At 49.4% G+C, this 12,244-nt stretch overlaps 1 protein-coding gene across 2 annotated transcripts in view; it reads right to left on the reverse strand.

The window, feature by feature from the left end:
* Positions 1 to 179: 179 nt before the first annotated feature.
* Positions 180 to 12,244, reverse strand: part of MED12 (mediator complex subunit 12) — a 23,125-nt gene continuing 11,060 nt past the window's right edge. Inside the window, exons 24-44 of one of the 2 annotated variants that reach the window (XM_021707927.1) lie at positions 12,099 to 12,200; positions 11,885 to 11,998; positions 11,458 to 11,633; positions 11,098 to 11,277; positions 9,977 to 10,048; positions 9,392 to 9,525; positions 9,071 to 9,232; positions 8,369 to 8,480; positions 8,115 to 8,204; positions 7,292 to 7,401; positions 6,907 to 7,042; positions 6,508 to 6,669; positions 4,892 to 5,266; positions 4,516 to 4,666; positions 4,165 to 4,361; positions 3,918 to 3,995; positions 3,611 to 3,828; positions 1,477 to 1,711; positions 950 to 1,102; positions 668 to 750; positions 180 to 460 (exon numbers count right to left, since the gene is read on the reverse strand). In XM_021707927.1, coding sequence (XP_021563602.1) covers positions 268 to 460; positions 668 to 750; positions 950 to 1,102; positions 1,477 to 1,711; positions 3,611 to 3,828; positions 3,918 to 3,995; positions 4,165 to 4,361; positions 4,516 to 4,666; positions 4,892 to 5,266; positions 6,508 to 6,669; positions 6,907 to 7,042; positions 7,292 to 7,401; positions 8,115 to 8,204; positions 8,369 to 8,480; positions 9,071 to 9,232; positions 9,392 to 9,525; positions 9,977 to 10,048; positions 11,098 to 11,277; positions 11,458 to 11,633; positions 11,885 to 11,998; positions 12,099 to 12,200 — 3,233 coding nt within the window. In that variant the 3' untranslated portion in view covers positions 180 to 267. The remainder of the gene's footprint in view (positions 461 to 667; positions 751 to 949; positions 1,103 to 1,476; positions 1,712 to 3,610; positions 3,829 to 3,917; positions 3,996 to 4,164; positions 4,362 to 4,515; positions 4,667 to 4,891; positions 5,267 to 6,507; positions 6,670 to 6,906; positions 7,043 to 7,291; positions 7,402 to 8,114; positions 8,205 to 8,368; positions 8,481 to 9,070; positions 9,233 to 9,391; positions 9,526 to 9,976; positions 10,049 to 11,097; positions 11,278 to 11,457; positions 11,634 to 11,884; positions 11,999 to 12,098; positions 12,201 to 12,244) is intronic. The other variant, XM_021707928.1, reaches the window with a different exon arrangement.

Here is a 12,244-nt window from a genome sequence, read left to right on the forward strand (position 1 = left end):
ACGTGTTGCCAGACTGGAGAAGGGAAGAAAGGGTAGAAATCCAGTCAGAATTAAGAAGCTTGGGGAGTGGAAGGTAACAGGAGAGATGGTCTGAATAGAATGAAGACTCTGACTTGTTGGTCCAGCCCCCAGCACTCTCCCGAGAAACCACCCTTCCCAGACATGCAAAACTCACACAGTCCCTTTGCAAAGAAGCTCTGTGTATTGGGTGCAACAGCTCTGGAGGTCTCTATATAAATAATATACAAAACCCAACAGCTCAATGTCTCACATTAACAAAAATACTAAAAACTCATTAAAAATGGAGCCTGAGGGGAGGGCCCCAACCACGATTGGTGCTAGCCCCGGAAGGAGACTGGGAATTAAGAAGAAAGGGTGGGGCCACATCCAGTGCACAAGCAGTTCTTCCAGGTGACTCAGTAGCGTCCAAATATGTTGGTACTGGGCTGTGGCTGGGTATCTGTGAAAAACCAGAGATTATCAGGGGTGGAAGACCAAGCAAGGATGTGGGTATGTATGAGGAAAGCTATTCAGGTACCAAGGGAAGGGAAGGAATGGAATGTTTCTCCCCAAAACCTGGGCTCAAAGCCATCACCTCAGCTACTTTTGCCCCATCCATCCCCCTGTTTATACCATGGGGTTCTCCTTGGGAAGGAAGGCAGCTTACTGGAGAGCTGTTGTTGGAGCTGCCGGACCAAAAGCTGCTGTCTGTTGCTGCTGCTGGGTCTGCTGAAGTCCCTGGCGCTGGAACTGAGATGGAAATGGAAAGTGGAAGACTGAACTCAAACCTTCCACCTCTTTCTTCATCCTCATCTCCCAATCACTTTTTAGAGTGCCATGCCTCGCCTCCCACCTCTACCCCATCCATACTGTCCCCAACCCAGTTCATTGGCTGCGTGCCCAACCTGGGCAGCTGTCCCTGAGCCTGGGGCTGTAGTCCAGCAGCTACCTGGGGCTGGGACTGGGGCTGGGGCTGGGGAGGAGCCGTCTGTTGCTGCTGTTGCTGCTGGTGCTGCTGTTGTTGTTGCTGCTGCTGTTGCTGCTGCTGCTGTTGCTGCTGCTGCTGCTGCTGCTGCTGCTGCTGTTGCTGCTGCTGCTGCTGCTGCTATGGGAACAGAAGAGATTCTGCTGAAGGAGAGCAGTGCAAGGAAGTTAAGACTAGTGAAGGGATGGGGACAGGAGATGAAGAAGCAGGAGGGAACTCTGGGTCCAGTGCCCTCCCTTCTTGGACAGCTGCATAGAAAGAAACCCAATCTAGGGTACCCAGCAGACAATGTCAACTCTCTCTCACTATGATCCCCAGAAAACAAAAGGGAGAGAGTAGAGAACTAACTTATTGAGCACCACTACGGGCCAGTCACTCTGCTGGGTGTTTTCGTACACTGTCTTATTCAGTCTTGGTGACAACATGTGAAGCGCCTGTGCCTCTCCTTCTCCCTGGGCTACCAGGTCCCAGATGAAACCCCAGTGCCTTACCCGCAGGATCTGCTGCTGCTGCTGCTGCCGGATGTGGTACTGCTGCTGCTGCTGCTGCTGTTGCTGCTGCTGCTGTTGCTGCTGCTGCTGCTGCTGCTGCTGCTGCTGCTGTTGCTGCTGTTGCTGCTGCTCAGGTAGGATGGAAGTTGAGCGTACACCTGCCTGGACGCCCTGAGCACTGAGTGGAGTCATGGTACTTAACATGGGTGTCTGCTGCAGTGCCTGGTGTGAAAACCTCCAAAGACAAGAGGTACAAAGGTCAAAGCATGGTGGAGAGGGCAGAGGAGAAGTATAAACCCTGGGTCCCTGACCTGAAAGAAACTTTACCAAGTTATTTCACTCATTCCTCCTGTCACTAACCTTTGGGAGTCTGCTAGACTTCTAGGTTGGGGAATACTCCATTTTAGAGTCTCATAACCTTAATGGTTAGTATTTTTTCAATTCTGCTTTAGCAGAATTCATGAAAATGAAAAACAGTCTTAGCACAAGCTAGGCATTCTAGAAACACTCACTGAGGTTTTTATTATTGCTATTGTTCCCCAATAACATTTCAAGTTGTTCTATTTTATCTGTCCATCACTGCAAGTGTGTGGACGGGGGTCCCTGTCTCAGGTCTTCTCCCACCTTCCACAATGCTTCCTATCCTCTCGTCCCACAGGAATCCTCAACACGCCCAACTTCTCCGATCATTCTCCTCATCAAAAAAGCCCTTCCTGGGATTGTGTCTCAATTCTGCAGCTGAGCATTAAAGGCCATCTCTCAACCTGTGCTCTCCTGGCCTAGCCCCTACTATAGCCCCTGGCACAAATTTTATACTCCATCCAAGCTCTTCTCCCCAGACGCCCTACTCATTCTGGTCCCCATGTTTTTGTTCATGCTATGTTCTTTATGCCTTCTACCTGGAATGCCCTTCCTTCTCCTATTCTCCACAAATCCCAATCATAGCTATCCTTCAAAGGTCAACTCAAGTCTGACCTCCTTCATGAAACTTGCTTTTAATTTTTTTTTTTTTTTTTATAGAGATGGGGTCTCATTGCTCAAGATGGTCTTGAAGCTGGGCTCGGTGGCTCAGCCTGTAATCCCGCGTCTTTGGGAGGCTGAGGTGAGTGGATTGCCTGAGCCTGCGGGTTCGAGACCCTCCTGGGCAGCGAGACTTCATCTCTACAATAAATCAAAAAATCAGCCGGGCGTGGTAGCGCGCGCCTGTAATTCTGGCTACTTGGAAGGCTGAGGCGGAAGGATCGCTGGAACCCAGCAGGTCAAGGCTGCGGTGGCCGGGAGCGGCCACTGTACTCCAGTCTGGGCGACAAAGTGAGACTCCAACTCAAAAAAAAAAAGAAAGATGGTCTTGAACCCCTGGGTTCAAGCAATCCCCCTGCCTTGGCTTCCTAAAATGCTGGGATTACAGGCATGAGCTACTACACCTGGTCTCCTTTATGAAACTTTCTCTGATGACTCAGGCCTACATTGATATTACCCAAACTTCTGAATTCCCACTTTACGTCACAGTCCACAACTACACATCTGATTATATTTTTGCCAATGTTCTTCTGTATAAGTCTCATCTCCCCAACTATAGTAATAACTCTTCGTGATGAGGTATGATACTTTTTTAAATCTTTTTTTGCTGTCTTTCCTCACCTTACTCAGTTCTAGCATAGTTCTGACCACACAATGGGTAGTTAGGCAGTCTACCCTTCAACATTCTAAATCCTAAGCTTCAGAGCCTCAAGACATAGTTACAAGGTTTTAACTAAGGTTTGACTAACATTAACCATGATGGGAAGATTTGTTCATTAGTCCATCCTGGTATTCAACTGTTCAATCCGGCTTTATGACTCCTTATCATGTAGAGCATCTAAGAACCCCAGATCTTTTCTTATCAGAGTTAGATAAGTGATTTTCCCTCTCTGGGCCTCAAATAAACATTGGGGCAGTAGACATGAAACGACTGGTTTCCAGGGTCCCTTCCAGCTCCAGCCTTTTGTGGTTACTGGCTATGTGGCTAGATATGTGTTTTGATGTCTCTAACAGTTCTGACCAGTCCCATCATCTTCAGGCATGGTCTCTCCCAGGTCAAAGGCTCCCTCATACCTCTGTGTCTCTTCCCAGCTCACCACTACTTTTTAGGTACCTTTGAGTGGAGGTCAGTCCGTGTCCATAGGTTGGGGCCTGCTGGTGCACATAGCCACTGGGCCGCTGTTGCAGGTGGCGGGTAGGATCTACAAGAGTAGGATTGGTAGAAGGGTGGGTGCTCTGATAAGGCTGGCTGGAGTAGCTGGGGGGCACCATGGTACCTGCAGGGCCTGTGTGTTGCTGCAATCCCACATGAGAAACATAAGGAGTATAACCCTAGAGGGAAGGAGAGAAGGAATCAGAACCAAGAGTGTGCAGAGCAGCTTAACTCACTCTCCCCGATTCTCACAGTCCCAAGCCCTTACCTGGGAGGTCTGCAAACCGTAGGAAGAGCTAGGAGTCATCTGATGGACAGATGACTGTCCGAGCATCCCCTGACTCTGCTAAAGGGGAAATGGAGAAAAACTCAAACTCAGAAAACTCTTTCATCTCATCTCTTGTATCTCCCACCCTGCATGTCCTTGTGAAGATCCCAAGTGTCTCCTCAGTCCCGTGATCCCAAAAGCCCCTCTCCCTGACAGCCCTCCCTACTGCCCCTCTCACTATCTTTGCCTGGAGCTGTTGGCGAAGGCGCTGTCCTTGGGGCACCGCAGGTTGCTGCTGCCGGTACACAGAGGTCTTATAAGAGGAGGGTTCTAGGCCCATGACGCCAGTCATGGTTGTGGGCAGCACTCCAGGGTAAGTTGGTCGGGTTGGCAGTTTCTGCATTGGTAATCGCACGGGGCGATATGGGTCCACACGAGGGCCACCTAGAAAGGAAAGCAGACTGACCTTTCTGAGCTCCTTATCCTTCTGTCCCTTGCTCAGTGTTCTTGTTATCCATAGCTCCTCAGGGGAGTGGCATCATTTTTAAGGCAGGAAAATGTTCAGGTCATTCCACAATTTCTAGTGGCTGACACTCACCTGCAGGTAGTGGCTGGTTCTGGGTGTACAGGCCTATGGAGCCCTGCCTGTAGCTAAGGTGGGATATGGAACCAGGGTTTGTGTGGTGCAGGAGGTCTGGAGGCACTGTCACACCATAGGGGCCACTCCGACCTGGACCCATCCCATAGTCCTGTGTGAATGGCAGAGGAAGAAGGTGAGTGAGTTGTAGCTGAATGGGGTGGGGAGAGATGGAGTAGGATGGGGTCGAGAGGAGCTGGAGTTTCATGGTTAATTTTTATTATGATTCTGATGGCACTCCTTCCTCACATACCCCCACCCCTCCCACAAACCAGAAGCTGGAAAGCATCACGAAGAAAGAGACCTGCCATCCTCTGTGACAGCAAGAGGCACTAACCTCTGTTTTGGTGGTTGGCTGGCTGCGCTTCTTGCCCTTGGTGGACTTCTTCTTGCGTTCCTCAGTATTGGGTGGAGCAGCTCCAGGTTTGTCAGTTTTGGGGGGCTCTGGAGCTTTTTTCTCAGGCTCTAGCAGGGCAGGAGCAGGAGGCTCCTCATCTTCTGGTGGCAGTGGCAGTGGCTCCAGGTAATAGGCCCGGGGCCGGGGCCTCAGGTGTGTGTGGTAGAGCAGCAACCGCTGTTGTTCTTCTCCTCGAGCTACTCGCCGGTCAACCCGGACTGTTCCAAACCAGCCCCAAGAGAGTGGTGCTGATGGCTTCAGCCCCTCAAAAAGATCCCAGGGAGAGATCTTTTGTTTGGTGGAAACCTGTAGACCCTGTTTCAGAAAATAAGAAACAATGAGCTGTTGAGACTTGGAAAAGAGAAGACAGCTTTTGAGCACTTGTAGGAGAGGGTAAAATATCTACTGGCAATAAAGAAAAAAAAAACCCATAGGTACATTCAGGGGAGATGGTGAGAGGAAAAAAGACAGACATGAGCACACAGACATATGCAGGAGAGGGAGTTATGAGGGGAGAGAGTGGTGGGTGGGGATAAAGAGAGGTATGGAGGAATAGATGAAGCCAAGAGAGGAGACACAGGAGAGGCAGAACTGAGGGAAGAAGCAGAGATAGAAACAAGGAGACAGAGAAAGGAGTAGGAGAGAAAGAGACAGTGGGATAGGGATGGAAAGAGGAAGACAGAGATAGAAACAGGAAAGCAAAGAGAGAGAGAGAGAGAGAGAGAGAGAGAGAGAGAGAGAGAGAGAGAGAGAAGGCAGGAGGGAGACTAAGACAGGCAGAGAAAGAGTCAGAGAGAGATAGGAAGAGAGACACAAAGAGACAAGTGGAGAGAAAAAAAAAGGCAAAAAGATAATCAGGCAGAGACAGAGACAAAGAGACAGGTGGACCAGGAAAAGAAATGATGAGAATGCATACACGAAGGGGTTAGACTTTGAATTTTAAACTCTGTATCCTCTTTTTCCTCTCACTCTCTACTATATACAGTGATTACAGTTACTCAACAAGTACTACAACTGACAGAGATGGAAAAGAGAAAACAGTGCAGAGATGGGTGGGTATGGGGAGAGAAATGCAGAGATAAAAGAAATATGGGGCTGGGCGTGGTAGCTCATGCCTGTAATCCCAGCACTGTGATCCTCCGAGACAGGAGGATCACTTAAGGCCAGGAGTTCAAGACCAGCCTGGGAAACATAGTGAGACCTCAGCGAGAGAGAGAGAGAGAGAGAGAGAGAGAGAGAGAATGAATGAATACAAGTAGTCAGCCAGACAGATGGGTGGGGTAGGACATGAGACAGGGCAGAGGAAAGAGAAGGTGGGATGTCGAGAAATGAGTGGCATGTTAAAAGGTGAGCAGAAGTGAAGGGAAAGACCAAGGAAAGTAGGTGGGACTCCAAAGATGAGAATATGAACTAGAAGGAAAGTTAAGTGATTTGCTCAAAACCTCAGAGATGGCTTTCACCAGCAGAACCTGATGGTCTCCTGAAACTGAGTCTGTTGTAGCTACAAGGTTAATGTAGGGGTAAAAGGGGGAAAGAGCAGGGAACATGGAACATGCCTCCTTCTTGAAGATGGAATCAAAGCCAGCAATCTTGTTGCCTTTGGTGTCGATAAGGGAGCCCTGTGGCTCACATGTGATGACATCTCGGGTCTGCTTGGGCAGCGGTAGCAGCTGGCGAACCTTTTCCAGACTGTCTGACTGGCGCTCCCCCAACTCTTTCTGTAGGCATGGGAAGATGGGATCAGAGTTCAAAGATACAGAAAAACAAGGATGGGAAATCTTAGGGGATAGCGCAGAACCTGGCATAAAAACCCTCAATAAATCCTCATTGCATGAATAACAAAGAAAAAAACAGATGCAAGAGGGAAGGGTAGAAGGCTTGGGCCAGAACAAAGTCCCTAAGGCTGGACAGCAGGTCCCAGTACCCCCAAACTTAGCTCCTGCCTCCTCTCTTACCTGCAGCTTCTTCACCAGGTTCATGTATGCACGTTTGTTTTCCTCCATGCTGCCTTGTGAGATGCTAGACATGTCTGCAGCCAATGTCCCATTGATAAGCACGCTCAGCATGTCTAACACAGTAGTGAAGAGCTCACTGTAACAGAAAACCAGGGAGAAACACAGAGAAGAAAGAGGTTAACACAGAAAAAGGCCAAAGCAGGGGATACAAGCAGGGAGCAATGCTTAATATGTCACCCCGAGGGTACCAAAGCCGTGTGGGGAACCCAGGGCCATGGGGTCCATAGTAACTGCCATGTCAATTTCAGTAGGTCATGCACCTGGCGTGGGGGCAGGGGGATCTTCATGGGTATGAAACAGCAAGGAGAGGGTGGGGATGCTTTACTTGTTGGACTGCATGTCGACAGTGCCACTGATGATGATCTCCAGGAGGAGCATGGCCCATTCTGTGGTCTGCTGGGTGCTGCGCTGCACTGTGTCAAACATGCCCCCCACCTGCCAGGGCCACAACAAGTCAGTCAGATGGCTTGGGGCAAAGGCTACTGTTTAAGGAAAACTTAGATTAAAACCTGGGTTGGGTGTCTGGTGTAGCCACATGCTCTCTGAGCTATGGCTGTCGCCACGCTTCCTGGCTTTAGCCCCCTCCCCCACCTTGGGGAGGTGAATCTTCTCTCTCCTTTCTCTTTCTCTAATTTACTTTTAAATAAACTTTTCTTTGCCTCAAAACAAACAAACAAACAAACAAACAAACAAAACACCTGGGTTGGGTGGAAGCTGGCACACCTGAGGTCACACTCCGGTGGAACCTATGATTTACTACATGATCTCAGCCAATAACTGAATTCTGGATGTCTCTGGGCCTCTGTTTCCATACTTAGAAAATGATGGGAGTTGGACTAAATGATTTCATTGCATTCAAGATTCCATAATGTGTTTATACTAGTTCTAAAGTTCAATCAGAATCTAGGATACTGAGGCAGAGTCCCTGCAAGGATCCACTGTATGTAACCTATTGGACCCTGACCACAGTAATCCAGTCTCCTTAACTATTTTCAGGTCCTGTGTCCTTTAGGAGAGCAGGGTTAATACTTGAAGACCCAGAAAATCCTGGGGCCCCTATCCTCACTCGTTTTCTACTACATTGGGCTTCTTTCCTCTGCATTTCCAGCCCTACCCCTTTCCTTCTTCTCCCCAGCTCGCCCTCTCACCAGGTTGAGCCGCAGTTTAAGTGCCTCATGCATGAGCTGCTTTGGTTTGCAATCATCTAAGTACTGGTCATCTCGCCAATTATTCACAATCTAGGATAGAAACAAGTATAACAAGCAGCTCAGGGATCTTCCCATTTCCACCCCAAAGCACCCAATGTGTTTATCAGAAAGTACTTAGCTTCCAAGTACATAGTGTCCTCCTAGGTGCATCCTTCCTTGCCCTCCTGCCACCTCCACAGCCCAGAGACCTGTACCTGGTGCACCTGGCTGTAGAGGGAGGTCAGGAGTCCTTCACGCTGCTCATCCTGCCCTTTCAGACACGTCAGCACCAGGGATAAGAAAGGCTGCTGGCTCAACAGGGACATGCTAGTCAGGAGGAAAAGAAAAGAAAAAATAAAAGGAAGACCAAGGGTTGGGGAACAGGCAACTTGGAACCCCATTCCTCCAAGTCCCAGACTCTACTCTCTTAAGATCTAGCCAAGGCCGGGCTCAGTGGCTCAGCCTATAATCCCGGCACTTTGGGAGGCTGAGGCGAGTAGACTGCCTGAGCCCGCAGGTTCGAGACCCACCTGGGCAACTTGGTGAGACCTCATCTCTACAATAAATCAAAAATTAGCCGGGTGTGGTAGCGCACGCCTATAGTTCCAGCTCCTTGGAAGGCTGAGGCAGAAGGATCGCTGGAGCCCAGCAGGTCGAGGCTGTGGTGGCCGGGAGCATGCCACTGCACTCCAGTCTGGGCGACCAGAATGAGACTCCAACTCAAAACAAACAAACAAACAAAAAAAACACAAAAAAAACTAGCCAAGAGCTCAGCCATGCTCACTCTTATCCTCTGATTTTCCACTTTCCTGTGATGTTTAACCTCAGCCATCAGCCCCAAATTTTATCCTTCCCTGGACCTCTCTCCTCTCCTCTCTACCCCTCAATCCTGGTCCACCCTTCCCCAGTCCCTTTACCTCTTCTGCTTTTGTCGATCACGTTCTTTGCGAGAAGAGGAACCCAGGTGTTGACCCTTCTCCAGTTCCTCCCCAGCAGCCTTTAATACATGTCCCTGGACTGAGGTGGGCAGTTTAGCAATGAGGGGGGCCACGAGCCATACACCAGAGCGCTCTAAAGAGCTGGAGAGCAGACGGAAGACACAGGGTTACAGGGGAGCCAGGCAACGTAGGGACAACCAATCCTCTCCTTTTTCTGATGGACATGCTCAGCATCTGACATCATGTATATACTAGAAGAGAAACTCATAAGGGGATGGCTCCTGCACATTTCTACCCAACCTGAGCACAGGCTTGGTCTTGCTGCTGCTGGGCATGTTGCTTGCAGTGCTTCCAGAGGATGACCCTGTCTCTGCTGACTGTTGGAAAACCTCGATTGTGGCCTTGGCAATGTTCTCCAATAGGGAGTTCATCTCCTGGGGAGGACGAAAGGCACAGAGGTGCTAAAATAGATAGCTAGGGGCGAAGGAAAACAGATGGTAGGAGAGATGGGAGATAAGGACAAAGAAGAGCATCAGTGGAGGTTAATGGGAAGGTAGGGACATGGCTCTGTTGGGAGTTGTGCCCTCTAGCACCTCCATATTTCTCCAATTCCCTACTCCATTTCCTTAGCATACCTTCTTACATCTGTGGCCACAGAAACAGGCTTCACCACGACTGCCAACCTTCCCCACAGCTCAGAGCTTTAATACTCCCAACCCATTTCCCTTATCATCAGCTCCACACATTTGCCGTTTCCCCATCCCCTTTCATTTCTCTCAGCTCAAGAGTCCAAGGGTAGGACCTAGGTTCTTCTATGGTGGCCCATCTCCCTGACACATTGAGCTAGAAGTGGGCAGGGAAAGGGAGGGCTTGGGTACTACTCACATTGTTAGGGGTCTGCTTGATCATGAGCTGCAGCTCCAAGGAGGACTGGCGCATGGTCCACTGGTCCAAGTTCTGTGATAGAGGACCCACCCCCAAGCTAGTCGTCATCATGCCATCCCCAGATACCCATTCTGAGGCTAATTCCTGATCTCTCACAACCTTGAATCACAGACTCCTAGAGGTCTCAAAGAGACCTCTATGTCCCCATCTTTAGGAAAGACTACATTTAAATAATCCAAAATGGTTACAAATCTATCCTATTTTAAAAGCAGTTCAGGGAAGATTTTACATCTTTCCCTAGATTCCTGTTCCAGAGCCTCACCTTCTTTATCATCAGGAAGTTGTGCTTAATGCTTAACCTTTAAACCCTTGATGTTAAAGTTGAAGCCTGCTTCTCTTGTTTTAGACAAGCTCCTCAAAGTCCCTGACAGGACCTTTACAGGACAATCACCCAAAGTCCTGTAGAGATCAGAAAGCTATTGTTAGCTAATCTCTCTTCAGCACTATCTTCTCTGGGCTGAAGAGACCTAATTCCTTTAGCTTTTCTTCAGTGGCTTTAATTTTTCACTATCTAGTCATCTGAATATCTGCAACGTGAAGTGGAAAGTACACAGACATACCTGGGTTCACATACCAACTCTAAACTTACTATTTATGTGATCTTGGACAAATTACTTAACCTCTTCAAGCCTCAGTTTCCTCATTGGTCAAACAGGGAAATTCATATCTACTTCATAGGGTTATAAAGATTAAATGAGGAGATATACGCAAAATACCTAGCACAGTACCTGGCAAGTAGTAGCTATTTCTATTCAGTTCCTGAGTCATGACCAAAATGCCAAATATACAAGGGCAAACACTAGGCCTTGCTGATGCTACACTTCCCACTGATTCACTCTAGACAGCTGTGCCCTCACCTAATAGTCTTACTCTGGAATCTAGACCATGTTGGAATTATTCCTAAACCCATGCTGGAGCTGTTTCTCTCACTATCCCTCTCCCACATCCTTGTTCATCTTCCTCTCTACTTAATGCCCCTTCTCTTTCTCTCAAGGTTCCCATTGTTCCTCTCCAGGTTGGGCCCCCTGGTTTCCTCCAAGACCTCCAGCACGTTGGCCTACCTGGAGAATACGCTTAATGCGTTGTCGCTGGGGGTTTTCCCCATCCTCGTTGTCCAGCAGTCGATGTGGGTAACAGATGAGCTGCATGAGGCGCTGGGCCTGGGCACTACTCAACACTGGGTCTTGTAGGTCATTGCTGTCCTCGCACAGCGACTTAAGGCAACGTTCTCCTACCCATTCCTGAGGAAACTGATAATCAGGGTACTGGGGGCAACCAGAGAGGGGGTTAGGAATAAGGGGGATGTGCTGGGGTTTGGTAAGGGACAAATGTATAGTACGGAGGAGGCATGATCATGGGCTGGAAATAGGACCATATTATACAGAGGCATTTAGGAGGGGTGGGGGTAAGCTAAGACTGACCTGTTGGCAGATGCTGCGCAGCACGTACTTGGCATAGACATCCAGACTGGCTGTCTCCACAGAGATGTTGCGGCCACCCTGCCTCCGACCGCCACTGCCACCTCCTCCCTCCTCCTCTGGAAGTTCTTCTGTTCCTCCTGTCACAGTGAAGCCTGAACCCTTCAGTTCCGCATCTCCTGTGGTTCACGGGTGGAAGATAGGGAGGGCAGAATAAGATCAGAACACTGTGTGGAGTCCCACCCAAGGCCCACAGAGGCAGAAACTCCCTAAATCCTGCCCTATGGGACAGAAATATACTTCCCGCCCTCCCCTCCTTCCCAAAGGTCAGAGGGACCACCTTCAGGAGGGAGAAAGACTGTCCCTTGTAGTTTAGCTGGCACTCCACCCTATACACACTTCTGGCACCACTCCCTTCCTACCCCCATACCAAGTACAAACACAGCCTTGAGAACAGCAAACACAGCTCCATCCACGATGCGGTTCTGGGAGGCAGCCAGCAGGTGGCGGTCACAGGAGGAGCGGATTCCTACTGTAGGCTTGTCTGGGGAGGGAGCTGAAGTCAGGGGAAGCAAAAGTAGAAACCATGGGGGTGGGGAAGCCACACTTTCTAGTGCTGGTTGGCTCAGATCAGGGTCACTTACTTCCATCAGACTGGCAAGGATTGAGCTGAGGTGTCTTGAAAAGGTGGAGGAGGATGCGGCAGGTAAGCCGGGCCCCTGGCTCAGAGTCCTGTTCACTACAAGCTAAAAGGAAGACAAAGCAGATCTGGAAAGAATGAAGCAGAACT

Source organism: Carlito syrichta, unplaced genomic scaffold (genome assembly GCF_000164805.1).
Source record: "Carlito syrichta isolate Samal-C Ts95f unplaced genomic scaffold, Tarsius_syrichta-2.0.1 Scaffold127161, whole genome shotgun sequence".
NCBI classification, from domain to species: Eukaryota; Metazoa; Chordata; class Mammalia; order Primates; family Tarsiidae; genus Carlito; species Carlito syrichta.